General features: G+C 36.3%; 3 protein-coding genes across 11 annotated transcripts in view; all 3 read right to left on the bottom strand.

The window, feature by feature from the left end:
• The window catches only part of LOC126694982 (putative FBD-associated F-box protein At3g50710), a 61,961-nt gene extending 59,766 nt beyond the window's left edge, over positions 1 to 2,195 (bottom strand). For all 3 annotated transcript variants that reach the window (XM_050391557.1, XM_050391558.1, XM_050391556.1), the window contains exons 1-3: positions 1,011 to 2,195; positions 710 to 850; positions 355 to 622 (exon numbers count right to left, since the gene is read on the bottom strand). In XM_050391557.1, coding sequence (XP_050247514.1) covers positions 356 to 622; positions 710 to 850; positions 1,011 to 2,009 — 1,407 coding nt within the window. In that variant the 5' untranslated portion in view covers positions 2,010 to 2,195 and the 3' untranslated portion in view covers position 355. The remainder of the gene's footprint in view (positions 1 to 354; positions 623 to 709; positions 851 to 1,010) is intronic.
• Positions 1 to 18,968, bottom strand: part of LOC126694984 (putative FBD-associated F-box protein At3g50710) — a 93,474-nt gene that overhangs the window by 57,740 nt on the left and 16,766 nt on the right. Inside the window, exon 5 of one of the 7 annotated variants that reach the window (XR_007645940.1) lies at positions 10,144 to 10,837. The exons of 4 other annotated variants lie outside the window; for them this stretch is intronic. The gene's annotated coding sequence lies outside the window, so the exon portion shown is untranslated. Of the gene's footprint in view, positions 1 to 10,143; positions 10,838 to 10,880; positions 10,905 to 12,341; positions 12,386 to 18,968 lie in introns of those variants that run through there. 2 more of the 7 variants (XM_050391566.1, XR_007645941.1) reach the window with 2 other exon arrangements.
• Positions 11,237 to 14,020, bottom strand: LOC126694985 (putative FBD-associated F-box protein At3g50710). Its single transcript, XM_050391567.1, has 4 exons — positions 12,856 to 14,020; positions 12,572 to 12,712; positions 12,221 to 12,485; positions 11,237 to 11,663 (listed from the first exon to the last, which is right to left on the bottom strand). Exons 1-3 carry the CDS (start codon positions 13,894 to 13,896, stop codon positions 12,222 to 12,224), a joined length of 1,446 nt encoding a protein of 481 aa, XP_050247524.1. The 5' UTR covers positions 13,897 to 14,020; the 3' UTR covers positions 11,237 to 11,663; position 12,221.

Genomic DNA, 18,968 nt, shown 5'->3' with positions numbered 1-18,968 from the left:
CTAAAAATTCAGGCTTATAAACTATAAAGAGGTAACAAAAGCTTACGTATTAACATTCCTCTATCAAAGTTTTAGCCTAATTCAAAAACAACCACTAATGTTATGAAGGCCAAATGGATGTTTTGCAAAATGGTTATCACAAGAAACAATTTCTACTGTGAGTAGGTCAAAGAACATTGGATAATCGATCCCCTTTCTCTCTCAATTAATTCAAAGGAGTGAAAAACATGAAAATTTTATTAACTTGAAAAAATAAAAAGAGTATTAACAGTTTATGACCTGCAGAGGGTCTATAATAAAAAGAAAAATATATTTGTAACATTGCCTTGCAGAGTACCAGTTAAAGAAGTATACCTCATTCAACTCTAAGTAGACATGTTGTTGAGCGCCTTGGGAACATTGACAGTTTCTCAAGAACATTTTCCTTCGACTTTTCTCTATAAACTTGAATTGTTGCAGTCTTCAAAACTCTTGCCTCCTTTAGAATATATTTTACAAATTCCTCTTCATCTTTCAAACCTTCAAATCCTCCATAATAAAAACTTGTAAGATGTGATGACAGATAGTCACGATCATATTGTGGCTCCTTCCAGCATAAGTTGCTTTTATCATAAGTATATTCCTGATGACAACAAACACAGCAGATCAGAAGTGTAAGTTTAGGGGAGATGAAAGATCAACTAAAAATACCTCAATAAAACAAGCTAACCTTAGTAACAACAAGAGTTTCTAGATTAGGAGCATTCTGGAGCAAGTCTTGTAGCATTGGCCAGTTACAATCAGTAACATTAAAGTCCAGTTGGACCAAATTCTGGAATGAGGAAGGATAAATATTTCCAACGTTGTGCCACTGCATTCGAGATTAAAATCACACAACATCAAATAGATAGAACCTAAAATAAAAGCGAGACTATGACCTCGTATTGTCCTAAGACATTGAACTAATAAAGATCATAGGTTTATTGAAAAAAAGAAAAGAAAAGAAGAAGCAATTATGAAGGGGATCTAACCTCTGTGCCGTAAGGGGAAAATGAGAGAAATTTGACGTTACTCAGAGCAGTAAAAAGCCTGAATACCCATTCTCTGTAAAATTCTTTGTGTTCATCTTCATACACATACGACTCGACATTTGCCTGAACTAGGTTGTCTAGTTTTTCATGGAATTTGATGTCTCGGAGATCACCTTCGAAATTGAAGTACTCAAGAGCTGGGGCGTTTATCTCGAGTTCGTATGCGGATTCATTATATACATTTTCGCTGAAACTCAAGCGTTTCAGAGTGGGTACACATAATTTATACTCACCCTCGAAAAGGTCAGTTGTAAATGACAAATCTTCGAGGACAGGGCAGCCAGAAAAGAGCCTCAAGAAAGAGTGTTCCTGTGAATTAATGTTACTCGGCAATGAAATTTCTAGTAGATGCAGTATCTTTAGGCTCGGGAAATTAAAGGATAATGAAGGAGTGTCAATATCAATATCAATATCAATATCACCGCTTAATTTCAGAACCACTAATGTCCTGCAAGAGAAAAAGCTTGGAGGCAATTTCAGATTTTCCACATCACAGTCGTGCATAAAAATGTCAAGATCAAGTTCTTTGACTTTACGAGCAGCAGCAGTGCGAAGCCATGCGTCGAGATGGGAACCGTCCCACCCAAATTTCCATTGAAGCCGAAAAGTTTGGAGCTCTCCACATTCTTGTTGAGCCAAAACGCTTGACACAATATGTGCAAACATGATCTCACGTTCATCATCTTCATCATCATCATCATCATCAGCAGCAGCAGCAGCTGAAAGCTCCGAAGTGTTAATCGTATCACTGTCGAGGTCTAGCTTTGGGACGAGAGTCCAAAGGAGCTTCCACCTGGTTGACAAAATGCTTGTGGCGATTGAGTCTTTGGTTGGAAGGAAGGAGAGGATGTGGCAGAGAAGAGATTCCGGTAGATTACTGATCCTGTCGACCACTCCATCTTTTCCGGGAGAAAGTGTCTGGCGTTTTGATTCGGCCATCAACGAGGTGAATAGGGTTTGCTGAAGCTAATGGTTGGAACTTGGAATGATGGAGTTACAGTTTCTTTTTTCTAATTTTTTCTTTTTTTGAGAGAGATGGATTTTTCAGTAAAGTTGAAGTAATTTTTTTTTTTTTTTTTAAGGGCTTTGCTTCTCCTTCTCTTCTTCTTCTTCTTCTTCTTCACACTCGGAGAATTTTAATAAAGAATGCTAAATGCTATAAATACTCAATTTTAACATTAAATTTGTAAAAAGCACACTCCATCAAGAATGCTAAATGACTTTTGATATCTAGCTACAGTGGGTTATTATCTCTAGCAACCCCCGGCCCCATTGTAACAAGATGTTAAAAAAAATACTTGTTTAATAAAACACGTGTCCCCTTTTCACTTTTCCTCTCACATACTCCACCTTTGCACGTCTATCTCCATCTTTTTTTTAATTTTTTTTTCCCTGATTCTCTCTTCTCCCATGCCTACACCTCTACCTCCTTTATGTTTTTTTATTTTCTTCATTTTCCTAGAATGCACGAACGCGATTGGGAGGATGACACACCCGAGTTCGACGCGGCGCGATGTGGGACGCGACGTCCAACGCGGTTGACCGCGCGTCGGTGCCACGTACAATGGGTTGCTATCTCTAGCAACCCACGGCCCCACTATAGCAAGATGTTAAAAAAAATACTTGTTTAATAAAACACGTGTCCCCTTTTCACTTTTCCTCTCACATACTCCACCTTTTCACGTCTATCTCCATCTTTTCCCTCATTTTTTTTTTTTTTTTCTGGTTCTCTCTTCTCCCATGCCTACACCTCTACCTCCTTTATGTTTTTTTTTATTTTCTTCATTTTCCTAGAATGCATGGACGCAGCTGGGAGGGTGGCGCACTCGAGTCCGACACGGTTGACCGCGCGTCGGTGCCGCGTCTGAGTTTTTTTTTTTTTTTTTTTTTTTTTTTTTTTTTTTTTTTTTTTTTTTCGGATCCACGCCAACTCGGCTCGATTCGCACCGAATCGGCTCGATTCACGTCGAATCGGCTTCGATTCGCGTCGAACCGGCTTCGATTCGCGCCGAACTGGGTTGATTCGGCTAGAATCGAGCCGTATCGGCCATATCGAGTCGTATCGGCCAGCGACCGATACGGCCGAAGCAGGCCGAAATCAGCCTTGAAACTCACCGGAGCAGCCAAAATTCTGACCTCAGATGTGTTTCTTGCCTTCTTCTTTCTTTGTTTTGTGAATCAAGTATATTAATGTGTTTTTTAAGAATATTTTAATAGTAAAAATATATAGAAAATATAAATAAAAATATTTTTAATAATTTTTTAATCGCCGAGTCCCGCCGCACCTGCATCCTACTTTTTTAAAAATTACCGAGTCCCGCACCCGCACCCACACCCAAGTCCCGAAACGCACCTGTGCTTCATAGTCATTTTCCCTCAACCTAAGCCGCGCTTCCCTTCCCTCAACCCACACCACCAAACCCATCTGCACTTCATTACTCCCTCTAACCGATCCCATCATCACAAACACAGCCTCTTCTCTTCTTCCTCTGACTAAACCCATAATCACAAACTCAACTACTTATCTTCTTCCTCTAACCGAACCCTCTCTTCTCTCCCTAACCGAACCCAAAAACCTAGTCTTGAAACCCATATTCTCATCTCAAAACCGAAGATTTTGGGTTTTGTGGTGTTGTCTTCGAATCTCCGATGGTGGATGTTGTTTTTTTTGGGTTTTGTGGTGAATCTTTGTGGGTCTCCATGGATCATTGATTTGAATCTCTGTGGGTCATCAATTTTGGGTTTTGTGGATGCTGTTGTTTTTCTAGGTTTTGTGGTGAATCTATGTGGGTCTCTGTGGGTTTTTCTAGGCTAGGGTGTGTGTGTGTGTGTGTGTTTTGTTTTTTTTTTTCTCTCTCTCTCTCTCTCTCTCTCTCTCTCTCTCTCTCTCTCTCTCTCTCTCTCTCTCTCTCTCTCTCTCTCTCTCTCTCTCTCTCTCTCTCTCTCTCTCTCTCTCTCTCTCTCTCTCTCTCTCTCTCTCTCTCTCTCTCTAGTGATGGTGGCTAAGATGGATATGGGTTTGCTAGTTTGAGATGGAAGTGTGTGAGTTTGTTGGATAGACGGGTGGGTATGGGTGGCTGGTGTTTTTTTTTTTTTTTTTTGGTGGTGGTGGATAGGGTGGGTATGTGTTTGCTGGGTGGAGAAGGTGAGTGTGAGTTTGCTTGGTTGAGAGTGACAGAAAGGAACAGAGAGAAAGAAATATATAATGAACAATAAAAAATAATAATAAAAGAATATTTAAATAAAGTGGTAAAAAAAATAGAATTTTTGATGTTTGGTGTATTGTAAAATGAGGTGTTAAAATAAGTAAAGTGGCTTTTTGAGATGCTAAATGCTAAATTTTTTGAGATCCTTGATGAGAATGCTCTTAACAGTTATCAGAAAGAAGGTTCAGATTGTGTATTGTTGGGTCGTTGCCCCTCTCTGAACCCAATGATTTCATCAACTTAGCCCTTCAAATCAACCATCCATGACCCTTCTCTTCTAAACCCTATACCTAAAGATCAATATAAAAAACAAACAAACAAAAACTTTTTTTTTTTTTTGAGAAACTGAAGTAACTTATTTTAATGATTGAGTTTCGAGCTTCATCATACTCATTCCTAGGCCCACCACCAAATAGCACAAGGTTTTTTTTTTTTTTAATTTAAAATAAATAAAAAATAGCCAACCATAAATTAGATGAATTGACTTTTAAAGGAGAACATAGACAGGACAACTATAGGAGAACAAAAGTTCAATCTCTCAAAAATCAACGTGTAATCTGATTTTAAATTCCAAATTCCTTTGCTTTCAAAAAAAAAAAAAAATCCAAATTCCTTGGTGGTCTGTTTGGATGGCATGGATTTGGATTTGGATTTGGATTTGAGGGGCCCATATCTAAATCCTTTGTTAGGGTAAGTTAAAAGAAATGATTTGGATTTGACCCAAATCCATCTTGGATTTCAGTGGTTTGAATCCATGGATATGAAATCCCCTCACAAACCCAAGAATTTAGAAATCCCTCGCCCTCACGCTCGTGCTCTCTTCTCAATTCTTCATCGGCTCTAGAAACTCTGTCATGCTCTCTCTTCCTCACCCAAGCTTTTCTTCTTTCTCTCTTTCTTGCAGCAAGGTTTGTCTCTCTCAACTCTTTTCTTCCTCTTTATCCTCTCTATTTCTCTCTTTCTACTAAATTTGAATCATAAAGGCTCTAGAGTTTTATGTGGGTTTCTTTTTTTTTTTTTTGGTTATATTGTGTCTTTTTCTCTTCTTGTTGCTAATCTAACATTTTTTAGGATGTTGACAGATTTGATACCAAGGTCCAAATACCAAATTTGAAAAGATAATAGAAATGGGAAGAAATGATACGCAACCGTCCAGATCACAATCTCAATCTCAATCACAATCACATTCAAGACAATATATTCAATGGAATACGGATACGGAAATGGACAAAGCATCAGCAAATATTTTATATGATCAATTAGCTCAAGGAAATAGGGAGGATGGGTACTGGAAAGAGGTGGCATACCAAGTTGCTGTGGAGTACGTAAATGCTCAATAGATTCTCAATTTGACAAAGGACAGTGTTTAAAATAGACTAAAGGCGTGGAAGCAACATTTTGCTATGATTACTAATATAAAAAATCAAAGCGGGCTTGTTTGGGATGAAGCAAAGGAAAAGGTTGTTGTCATAGCGGATAATCACCATGTGTGGGATGCTTACATTAAGGTAGGATCCCTTATGACTTTTTTCTCTTAAATACGTTCATCACATATTTTAACAAAGATTTAGTCTATTCTCTTCTGTATTCTAAAAAATTAGAAATAATAAAAGTTGTTTATGGAACATTATGTTATATGGTTGTTATGTTATATGGTTGATCAATTAGACAATTAGTGTACCCTTTTGCAATGGACAGTAAATGTATTAGTGAAATTTAATTACTATATATTTTTAGGCACTATTTATTTGGTTTTGTAAAAGTGGGTCTTATAGCTTGTTTTACTTGAGGTAGTTGGAATATTTGGCAGAAACAATTTCCATTGGCAAGGCATGCCAATTAGAATTACAGTGAGTAGGAGTAGCTTCTTTTCTAGTTTTTCCATCCATTTTCTATTCCCCCTTCATCCATAAAAATAGAGAACAAAAAATTAAATTATAAAAAAATAGTTCATGGTGGTGCTTTGCCACTTCAGTTCAAGTCTTTCTTCTAATTTTCTTTTTTCATTTTTTCTTAGAGAGGAAGTTTTGTTTATGGATTTATTGTTGGTTGCTGGAGTGATTTCATGTTTGTGATTGAAAGAGATTTTGGATGTCAAGATTAACTGAATGATTATGAAGTTACTAACTACAATGCAATTAATGGCATGTCCTCTCTCTCTCTCTCTCTCTCTCTCTCTCTCTCACACACACACACACACACACACATTGCATTCTTCATAGCAATATGAGAATGCTTTGTAATTTTTTTAAGTTGCTTTGATTTTTCCTATTTGTATGACAGGCTTTGAAAACTGAATAGGACTTGGGAATTATAATCAAACATGACAAGATTATTTGCTTAGATTGCTTCATTCACTAAACTAATTTGCTTAGACTATGCAAAATAATCTGCTAATCTTTTTTTTTTTTTTTTTACTTCTTTAGAATAATTCAAAAGTGGGTGCTTATAAAAACAAAGTTATTGACAATTAGGAGGACATTGAGATCTTGTGTGGGAGGGATAGAACTACTGCCATTGGTGTATAACATATGAACGAAGCAGTTGAAGTTATGGTTGAGGAAGGAGAAAATGAGGTGAATTCTCCCATTACACAACAACCACATCAGCATTTTGTATCAACAAGTTCTGCAACTGAGCCTCACCAAAGAAAAAGGAGTAGGAAAGATCCACTCGTTGAAGTTGTTAAAAATTGGTTCTTCTCTTAAAGAGTATTGCTCATCTGTAAATGAGTACTTCATAGCAAAGAAAAATCAAAAGCAACCACAACCTTCTGGTGAAGAGATACATGCAATGGTTTCAAAAGTGCCTGCACTCATGCGGCTTGAAATATTCAAAATAGTTGAAAAGTTACATTAAGTTTTTGAAAATTCTTTCAAATGATGGTGATAAAAAGGATTGGATATGACTTCTGCTTAGTACTCATTAATTTTTTATTTTGGAAGTTGTGTGAAAGACACATTTTGGGTATTTAATCTGTCTCTCTTGATATATAACTTTTTAGTTGTTAATAACTTTAGAATAATTTTTTAGTTTGAGATTTTGAATGTTGTTTAAAAAAAAAAAAAAAAAACATGCATTTGGGTGTCCTCTCTAGTTGACATAAAACATTTTAGTTGTCAATAGTTGGTAAGATATTTTTTTAGTTGGCTATGACTAAAAATTTTTAGTCATCATCTTGTCAATTGGATTATCAATATTACTTCATGTATTTAAAATTGAAATGTAGAATGATTAAGAAAAATAATAATTAAAAAATATATTTTATTGATCTTAAGTCCAAATTCAAATCCAAATCCAAATTTAGGTATCTAAACAATAAAATCTCAAATGATGAATTTTAAATCCTTCATTTAAAAAAAAAATCCAAACAAAGAATTTCAAAATCAAGGCATTTTAAATCCATGGATTTCAAATTCAACTCCAAATCCAAATGTTGCCTTGGGCTTTTGTTTGAAATTGTATTTGATTTAAATCCTAACAATTTAATTATTTAAACTCATTAAAATTGAGGTTGGATCTTCAAGAAATAAATTGGCAATTGGCAATGTCAATCTAAGTTTTATTTTTTATTTTTTATTTTAAGTTTTATTTAATTTTATATTTTAGGTTTTTGTTTCTTAAGAGTAACAGCTACAAAACTAACAAGAGATGAATGTTGGGTAGTGAGGAAGAAGGGAAAGCGTGGTGATAGGAAAAGAGAACTAACGGCATTATTGTAATTTCATATTGATATAAAATTACTTAAATACCATTCGTTTGCACAAATACCACATGATTTGCATGTGTGCTATTTTTCATCCAACTTAACCCCCAATTTAGATGACAGGATGAACATTGTAACAATTTTCTCAAATTAGGGAGTTAGTTATGCATTTCAGAAGTTTGAAAGAAATTGTAAATCAAATAAGAGATTATTGTAGAAAAATGTATTTTGTCCTATAAATTTACCAAGTAATTATTATGTAAGCTTTGCAAATTTTGTTCAAACAAAAATACTTATGATTTTATGTATTTGAACTGACATGTTAATTAGTTGTACAAAACTATTGTACAACTGACTTGGTAGAACATATTTTATAACCCATTTTTCTTCTGTTGTGATGATGTGGCTCCCTAAAGTCATTAGGGAACAAAATAAGCAGCCACCATGTTGATATGAACCAAAAGGAAAAACCTCAACAATATCCAATCTTGAGTTCCTTTAAATTGAAGGTATTTGCCTTAAACAATAAACATAATTAATGTGCATTATTATATGCAGTTTTCTTGTCACAAACCCATTGAGTGGAGGCATAGAAACACTTTTCTGATCATATAATAATCCTAAAAAGAAATAGAGAAACTTCAACAAAATTTTCCATAAACAACATGGAGACAGCAACTGCTCTAGACCAATTAGAGAAATACACGAAGGAAATGGCATGCCGCAACACTTGTGTTTTGGCTAATAATAGAATTTCTTAGAGAAAACCCGCCCTTTGGCTACCAAGTCTAGACAGTCAGAGATGGCTATGCCAATGTAGTTGTTACTTAAAATGTGACTAGTAGTTACAAAGACAGGACTGCTTCCTCATTTTCCAATGTTGGCTACTAATTACCGCTTTTATTTCGAATTGTTATTCAATATGTTCTCAATATTCCACTAGTTAACATTATTGTCATATACTCTCTATTTCTAGCAATATGACACTTCTTTCAGTATTGTGTTTAACAATGTTACTGAACTAAACAAGCCATGACGCTCAAAAAATCCAGCTTTTTCTTTTTACTCGTATAAAATTATTAATATGATGTGTATGGGAACCACAAGGTAGCTAAGCTCATCTGATTGCCCAAACGCACTTCTTCGCTCGATGGTAGTATCTAAATCACTTTTACGAGTGCACCAAGTTTACAATTAAATATGGAAACATATACGAATGTCTGTAGAGACCAAAACTGGGTCAACAGGACTGCTAAATAAATTCTGTAAACATGAATAAACTTCTCCCCCAACCCCACCCTCCCCCCAAGGAATCGTGAAACAAAGGGCTGACAACTATTTAACAAACAACCTACCTACATGGTTTCCCAAGGCCCATTTTGCATGTACACATGATTTCAGAAACTAAACATTAATCACAAAGTACTAAACTAAATTTCACTTAATTTCTAGTTAGTTTCTGATTCATATGTTTTCCTTCCAAAAAGAATTGATAGGTATAGCCTCTTCTATCCCTTTGTATGCCATATCAAGAGTCCAGGCTCCAAAGGCCACTTGCTCAAAGGTGCATCCTATTTTAAATAATTTTTGGTGGGAAGCCTCAAAGGGCTCAAAATTAACATGTCTAAGAAAGTGGGAGTCCATTTGTAAGCCAAAAGTGTTACGAGGGCACAATTTTACAAATGTTGAGAATTTCAACAATGCTTTTGTAGCAAACTACGGATAGAGTAATTATGCATTGAAAATAGACCTTCGGTGAGGCTGCTAAATTCTAAATACCTAAGAACTGGTTTTTTACTTCAAGCTCACACCAAGTGGATTTGGTTTTCAATATTAGCAGTAGAGCCCTTCTCAAGAGAGCATGTGGAAGGCATGACAATGGGAGGAGCATGATTATAAAACTCCTAAGATTCTTTAAGTTAATAAAATGAGCTAAGAGATTAGATATTTTCGCAATGAACCAAACATGCTCAGTAGACTACCCATTCAAAGGGATTGAAGTTCCACGAAGCCATATAGTGTAACTCGACAAATAAAATAAAAATGGAAACAAGGTCATTGTACAATTTTTTTCCACTAACAATTCATAAGGGGAATTCCAATCCCCACCTTTGCAATTATCACAGAGATCTAGAAAGTAAAATATCAATGAAAGGTAGAGAGCAAAACTCTGACTTAGGCTTTTATAAAGGTCACACCCATCATCACAAAACAAAATCTATCTCAGCATTTCTTTTTCTAACTTTCCAAATCTAGCTATTACATTACCTTAAAGGTGCAATTCCAGACCACATCAAGGCCAGTGCAACTTTATGTAAATTGTGTGGCAGCAGGAAGCCATTAGCATTATAGTTCTTCTTCCAGAACTATCAGTTTAGAAAATAACTAGAAATTTAACATTAAAAATCCTAAATTAACTCAAGTGCAGAATAGGGGTGGGACATTACAAGATATTTTGTTCTCTCTATTCAGTATGTCAACTGAAGCATAAGCAAAACCTTCAGAAAACCACCTTTTTTCTTCTTTTCCTTCCTCACAACTAATGCCACCATCAGCTTAACAAGACTAAAAACTATAAAAAGTAGGTGAACAATGTCATGCAGAGTAAAAATAAGGTAAGACTTGACGAAAAGAAGGTGGTAGAAGAAGCCAAAGCTATACAGATGAGGAAGAAAATGCAAAAGGAAAGGATTGGAAAAGCTAAAGTCAAAAGGTATCCATCTCAGAAACCATCTTAAGAGCAGATTAGATGAATAGTTTTTTCACATGCCATCTGGTCATAATATTGCAATGAAACTGTACCTCAGACAAGTTAATTGTAAGTTGCCCATGCTACGCCAGTCCAATGTTGAAACCTCACGAGTAAAAAGTTAAGATGGAGAAGGGCTTAACAAGAAGCACCAATGCAGATGAGTAGAGCAGCTAATGATAAAAGATTTATAGTTACTTATCAAAAAACAAAAAAAGATTTATAGTCTCAACAAGAAGCACCAATGCAGGTGAGTAGAGCAGCTGATGATAAAAGATTAATAGTATTTTTAGATGTCGATCAACAATTAGTTTAGCCAATATCTAATGGAAGTGATGTGATGCATTCTTATATATAGTGTGAGTTGCAGCAGATGCGTACTTGTAGGAACACACTTGTTGACAGTATTTGCATCCCCTCTTCCAGTCATGCAATAGAACTATAGAAGAACTAACAGGTTCTGCATCAACTATCAAACATATCACGATGGCAGACTCATTTCACATTAGAACCATCTAATTTTTTTTGTTATAGTAGCTTCTTAATCAAAAGCCAAACACATTCAAGATAAGGGTGTTATGTACAGACCACAACCAGGTTCTCAGAGTAACAAATACCATTTTTATGGATGATAAACTAAACATGGATCATCAACACATTTCCCCCAAGAATCAATAACACAATTAAAAGACAAAGGACTTACACAACTATTTAATAAATACTACCATTAGTAAGCCAAAACCTTCCTAAGGCATTTACTTTTGAGATCTTACTTTATCATTTTTTTTTCTACAATAAGAAGTGCATCTTAGTATATCTCACCCTAATGGAAGTATATTGGGTACTGCAGTTGTGCTTACTTACATAAGGCAAACAAAACTGGGCAAATAGGCATGAAAGGAGGTGCCATGTAGATGTAGCCATACACTGACCTGTTATGCGAAAGCAAAATGTGTGAGATATGTAGCAGCAAAAATGATTTGGTAAAAAGTAAGCTTGTGAAAGAGTAAATCAAACATTCTAAATCTTTCATCCACATATAATACTTTCAAGAGTTACATTCAACTGTTTTATTATTTCAATTGTCGCTAGTTACCCAACAGAAGGAGTAAGCCTAGAATCAAAAAATTCAGGCACATAAACTATAAAGAGCTAACAAAAGCTCACTTATGAACATTTCTCTATCAAAGTTTTAGTCTAATTCAAAAACAAACAACACTTACGAAGGTCAAATGGATGTCTTGCAAAATGGTTATCACAAAAAACAATTTCTACTGCAAGGAGGTCAGAGAACATTGGATAATTGATCATCTCTCTCTCTCTCTCTCTCTCAATCAATTTAAAGGAGGGAAAAACATGAAAATTTAAAAAATAAAAAATAAAAAAGATTAATAAGAGCATACCACCAGCAGAGGGTCTACAATAAAAAGAAAATATTTGTATCATTGCCTTTGGAATTAGTTGCAGAGTACCAGTTAAAGAAGTATACCTCATTCAACTCTAAGTAGACATGTTGTTGAGCACCTCGGGAACATTGATAGTTTCTCAAGAACACTTTCCTTCGACTCTCCACTAGAAACTTGAAATGTTGCTGTCTTCAAAACTCTTGCCTCCTTTAGAACATATTTCACAAGTTCCACTTCATCGTTCAAACCTTTAAATCCTCTGTAATAAAAACTTGTGAGTGATGACAGATTAGCAGGATCATATTGTGGCTCCTTCCAATATAAGTTGCTTTCAACGAAATCAGAACCCTGATGACAACAAACACAGCAGATCATAAGTGTAAGTTTAGGGAAGATGAATGATCAACAGAAATACTTCTATTAAATCAACTAACCCTAGTAATAACAAGAGTTTCTAGATTAGGAGCTTTTTGGAGTAAGTATTGTAGCACATTCCAGCTACAACCATTCACTTTAAATTTTAGTTCCACCAAATTCTGGAATGAGGAAGGGTAAATATTTCCCAAGTTGTGCCACTGCATGCGAGATTAAAATCACATCAACATCAACTTGATAGAACATAAAAGCGAGACTATAACCTCGTATTGTTCTAAGAAATTGAACTAAAGATCATAGGTTTATTGAAAAATAAATAAAGCACTTATGAAGGGGATCTAACCTCCGTGCCACTTGAAGAAAATGAGAGGAATTTGACGTTATTCAGTGCAGCAAAAATATTGAACACCCATGTCCTGTAAAATTCTTCAGTTTCATAGTCAAATATAGAAGTATAGACATCGTCAAATATAGAAGTATAGTCATCGTCAAATCTATAAGTACAGACATCCGCCTGAACTAGGTTGTTTGGTTTTTCATAGAATTTGATGTAGCGTAGATCACCATCGAAATCAAAGTACTCAAGAGCTGGGGCGTTTATCTCGAGTTCATAATCAGAGTCATTAATACCGCTGATACTTAAGCGTTTCAGCGTGGGTACACATAATTTATACTCACCCTCAAAATGGTCAGTTGTAAATGACAAATCTTCGAGGACAGGGCAGCCAGAAAGGAGTTTCAAGAAAGAGTGTTCTTGTGAATTAATGATACTCGGCAACAAAATACGTACTAAATGCAGGATCTTTAGGCTCGGGAAATAAAACGATAATGAAGGGGTATCAACATCAATATCAATATCAATAGTACCAGTTAATTTCAGAACCACTAATGTCCTGCAAGAGAAAAAGCTTGGAGGCAAATTCAGATTTTCCTCCCTATCAGTAAAAATGTCGAGATCAAGTTCTTTGACTTTACGAGCAGCAGCAGAGCCAAGCCATGCGTCGAGATGGGAACCGTCCCACCCAAATTTCCATTGAAGCCGAAAAGTTTGGAGCTCTCCACATTCTTGTTGAGCCAAAACGCTTGACACAATATGTGCAAACATGATCTCACGTTCGTCATCTTCATCATCATCATCATAATCAGCTGAAAGCTCCGAAGTGGTAATAGTATCACTGTCGAGGTCTAGCTTTGGGACGAGAGTCCAAAGGAGCTTCCACCTGGTTGACAAAATGCTAGTGGCGACTGACTCTTTGGTTGGAAGGAAGGAGAGAATGTGGCAGAGAAGAGATTCCGGTAGACTACTAATCCTGTCGACCACTGCATCTTTTCCGGGAGAGAGTGTCTGGCGTTTTGAATTTGATTGAGTGGACGATTCGGCCATCAAAGAGGTCAAAGGTTTAGGGTTTGCTGAAGCTAATGGTTGGAATGCTGGAGTTACAGTTTCTTTTTCCTTTTTTTTCTTTTTTTTAAGAGAGAGAGAGAGAGAGTCATTCCTATGCGGCTATGCCACCGGTACATCCACCACCAACTACCACAAGTTTTTTGACATTTTCAGTTTTTTTGTTTATTTTTTCTTATTTATGGTTGCTGTCGCTTTGGATTTGGAATTTTGGATTTTAGAATTTGAAATATAGGGAGTTAGAGCATTCATATCAACTCTTTTATAAATGTATAAAATACATATTTTGACAACTTTTATACATTTTGAACTAAAAAACACTCCACATCATTCCGTTTAAAAGTGTGTAAACTTTTGTAAAATTATCAACTAACTATAGTACCTGTGTAAATTTACACGAGCACTGTAGCATGTGTATTTAGTTTTTTAATAATTTTTTCTCTCTCCTTAGCTACTTGACTCTCACCTCCCTCTATCTCAGGCGCTGTGTGCTCTCTCTTTCTCTCACAAAAAACCCACTCCATCCCTTCATCCTCAGTTCTCTCTCCCTCTCTCACATCTCTCTCTCTCTCTCTCGTTCAAAGCATGCCACCAAAGTTCATAGCGTGGCGAGATCGGTGCTATGGGTCAAAGCGTGGCGAGATCGACACGTGGCGTGTGGCGTGGTCTCAATGGTGGCAGTGTGGGTTTGGGTCGATGATCGATGGCGGCGACGTGGGGAGGTCTCGATGGTGGTTTAATCTGAGTTTATAGTGTGGGTTGGTCTTGGTTTGTGTTGGTTTGCTTGGTTTGGGTTGATTTGGGTTGTGGGTTGATCTGGGTATGTGTGGAGGTGTGGAGGCGTGGAGGCATGGAGACGATGGCGTTTTGATCGGTGTTGATTTTCTTTGTGTGAGTTGATCGGTATTGATTGATCTGATGTTGATTTTTCTTTGATTTTGGGTGGAGATCGGGTGGGTTCTGATCAAGGAAGTGAATACCGTACCGGAGACTGTACCGGTTTGATCACCGGTATGATATATTTCGGATACCGGTCAATACCGGTGTACCGTTTCGGATTTACCGTTATTTTATATAATAATAATAATAATAATAATAATAATTCTCTTAGAACTTATCCCTTCTATGTTCTTTAGGACTTAAAAGAATTTGTTAATACATTTAAAGAATAATTAAATTTTTATTTATGACCCATGTAATCAGTTAAACTAAACTCCATGCCACTAGAAGTCTAGAAGTTGACACTTGCCCATCTAAGCAATTGACTAAATAAAAAATAAAAAGTAATTGAAATTTGAAAGAGCAAAATAAGCCAGAGATAAGAACCATGGAGAGTCACGTGGCTTTGGGAAAAGCAAATAAAATAAGAGGCTTTTATGCTTTTGGCGGAGAAACCAAGCGAAATAGGTACAGCAGCCTCTTATTTTATTTGCTTTTAAATTTTACATCTGCTCTCCCCCAAGCAGAGAAAGCTTCTCAAAAAAGTAGAGAAAGAATTTCAACAAGCTGAGCAAACGAAGCAGGGGGAGAGCAGATGAAGAAGGGAGTGATTACAATGGCTAAAAAGAAGATCTAAGTGGCTAAAACGAAGAAGAAGATGATGTTGTTAATGATCTAGCAAGTTGATGCTTCAATGATGGTCACTAGTTGCTGTAAGTATCAAGTTTTTTAAAAAATACCCAGTTATATTTGTACCGGTCCGAAACGAAAATACCGCCCGAAAAGCTCCGAAATTCGCCGAAATAGCCAAAACAAGCCGGTACACCCCGGTATTTTGGGCGGTACGAATCAGCCTTGTTTCTGTACCGGTTCAGGTGCCAGAACGGAATATTCCGACGGTACCGGCCAGTACGGTACGAAATCGTCATCCTTGGTTCTGATGGAGTTTTGATCGGCGTGTCTGGAGATCGGTTTCTGATTTAATGGCTTTTGGTTTCTGATGATGGTGGTGATGGTGGCTGGGTGGTGATGGTGGCTGTGGGTCTATGAGAGAGAGGGGCAGTGAGGGAGTGAATAATAAAAAATTGTAAAATAATGAATATTTTATTAAATAAATGTGTAGAATAGATAAACTGATGTGGGTGTTTTATAAAAGTGGATATGTAAAATAGAAAAAGTAGGTTTTTTCGTGTAAAATAGACAAAAAATTTAAAAGAACTGATGTGAGTGCTTATGGACTAATGATTATACAAAGCAATCACACCAGTCCGTGTATAATAGAAAAATGTGTAAAATTTACATAATTTTCCTTAAAAATTACTCACATCAATCAATGTATAATTATATAAATTTACATGATTACTATAGAGCAATTGCATCAATCTCTGCAAAATTTTCCGTCTATTTTATCATAATAACTTACTTTTTTCTATTTTACAATATGGGTTTGATGATTCATATTTTTTTGTATGTGGGTTTGATGTTTTTTTTTTTTTTTTTTTTTTTGTATAATAGGTATAACGATTCATATATGTTTGATGAGTTTGGGATCTAAATTTTTGTATGTGGGTTTAATGAGTTTAGATCTAAATTTAGGATGATTTTAATGAATTTGTAGAGATGCTAGGATTCAAGAAGAGATAGTCAAAGAATAGAGTTAGAGGAAGAGACAGAAGATGATGAGAAAGGGGAGAGAAAATATAATAAAAAATTAAAATACAAAACTATATATTTACACGGTTAATATAGCTAGCTTGCATATTTACACAAGCAATACACGGTTTGATGTGGGTGAGTTTTGAGTAATATTGTGTAAATTTCATAACTTTTTCTATAATGCACCCACTAATATGAGTGCTCTAATTGTGTATTTAGTTGTTTATTCTTTCTTTGTATATCTTGAGGATGAAGGATGTGAGTTGATGATGGTTGTTGTGTGTGAAGTAAGAGAAATAATTTTAAAAAATCAAGAAAATTTGACATTTTAATGAAATGAAGTGTAAAATAAATAATCTGATATGAATGTTTTGAAAAGTGTACGTGCAAGCTAAGTTTAAAAAAGATGAAAGCTTGTATTTTCTAAGTCTTAAGAGTACATTTAAACATTATCTTTGTTATATACTAAAAATAGTGATTTTGTGGGCTACAAAAAGGGATAAAAAGGCAGTGAATGGAAAGATTGGAGATGACAAGAGAGTTATGTGGAAAACCCCAAGATTTAGGGTGAAAAACCACTATGGGATGAGGGACTTGGTGTCATTATCCTCGTAAAAGATTGTATTGCTTTTTTTTTTGGGAAAACATTGGTTTTTACACAGCTTTTGTAGAATTTCTGTCTTTTCTCCCTATCTTTCTTTGCTCTATTTCCCTCACTATATTTTGATACCTAGTGACGAGTATCAAGATAAGATCGTCTAGATGAAAGACGATCTTAGCCACACTCAAGTCGGGGACGAAAGTAAACGTAAAATCTTGTCATTATACATCATCCTTTGAGGACAGCTAGGCCAGCACTCATTGAAGGTGCAAATAAATGCAATTAGAACAGCTAATAAGCAATGATTGCGCCAGAACAATTACAAGAGCAGTAATGGCTCAACGGTCATCCGTTACAACTAAAATGGAATCATCATTGTCAATTAATGTCGCATTCCTCTCAAGAGAAAAACGCTCAGAACAGCATTAACAGACATAACTACACCGACCTAAAGCAAACTATAAAAAGGGAAATGGAACTCAAGTAAAGGACACATGAAATATTAGAGAGAATTGTGAGAAACTTCTTTTGAGAACTGATAAGTTGACTTTAGCATCGAAGTATCCTCAGCCGGCATCATGCTAGTTAAAACCTCCTTTGCCTTTCTTTTCTTAACAACAAGTACCAGAGATCGTCCATCGATATTGACGAGGAGCATACTGACGAGGTCAAGTTTCGAATTCATCAGTTTGGTGCTGTCTGTGGGGATTGACGAGTTAATCCTTTCTCAAACCATCGTGCTCTTACCAATAAAGCTCCTATCACTTGATGGACTCTGCACTAGCACCACCCCCAGATCCTGTGGTGATGGCTTAATAGATCCAAGCTCTAACAGCGAATGTACTAGAGCTAATGAAGCAGAATGAAGAATTGAAGCGTCGAGCCCATCCTGAGGGCAGCAACGCCTCGCATCATCGATGTAGCCGTAGCAGACATGACAAGGAGGCTAGTAGCCCTGAAAACAGTAAGGGAAAAGATGCAACTGAATACACAAGGTAGTCCATGCATGACAACGATTACATGATGAAAAGCTTAAGAAGGGAACTTGACGAAGTGAAGAATGCAATGAAAGGGAAGACGACGATGAAACTTAATGGCATGATCAAACGAACAGATTTACCTTTCACAGCCAGTGTTTTGGAGGGCCCTTTGCCTCTAAAGTTTCGTTTGCCGCAACTGGAGTTCTATGATGGCACGAATGACCCTTTTAACCACATAGGGGCCTTCAAGACTATCCTGAACCTCCAATAGACTTCGGTTGAAGTTATCTACAGATATTTCCCTGCCACCCTCAGAGGGGCTGCTAGGGTGTGGTTTAGTAAGTTGCCAGTATCTTCCATAGCAAATTTTGAACAACTTAGCGACTCGTTTGTTCGTCATTTCATTGGAGGACAGCGTCACAAGAGGCCAACCTTTTACTTGTTAATAGTAAGGCAGCATGAAGGGGAAAGCCTGAGGGACTATGTAAAACGTTTCAACAAGGCCGTGTTGGAGATTAACGAAGCTGACGACCAGGTGATAATGACGACCTTTCAGGCTGGTCTTAATAACCCTGATCTCATCTTTTCATTGGGAAAGAAGACACCACCAACCTCTATGATGGATCTCCTGTTCAAAGCCCAGAAGTATATGAACGGAGAAGACGCCCGTACTAATAAGAAAATGGAAGAAGGAAGAACCTGGTGATTCTCATGGTAAGAAGAAAGATTGTAAGGATTCATATTCGGAGACTAAAACCAACAAGAGTAGTTTTGACACTCCAAAGAAGAAGATGAACTTCATCCCGTTAGTGATGCCTGCAGATAAAATCCTGATGCAGATTAAGGATGAACTAGGGCTAAAATGGCCCAAGCCGTTA

The sequence above is a fragment of the Quercus robur genome, chromosome 8 (assembly GCF_932294415.1).
Source record: "Quercus robur chromosome 8, dhQueRobu3.1, whole genome shotgun sequence".
Lineage (NCBI taxonomy): Eukaryota > Viridiplantae > Streptophyta > Magnoliopsida > Fagales > Fagaceae > Quercus > Quercus robur.
The sequence above is the reverse complement of the archived record's forward strand: the minus strand, read 5'-3'. Positions and strand labels throughout refer to the sequence as shown.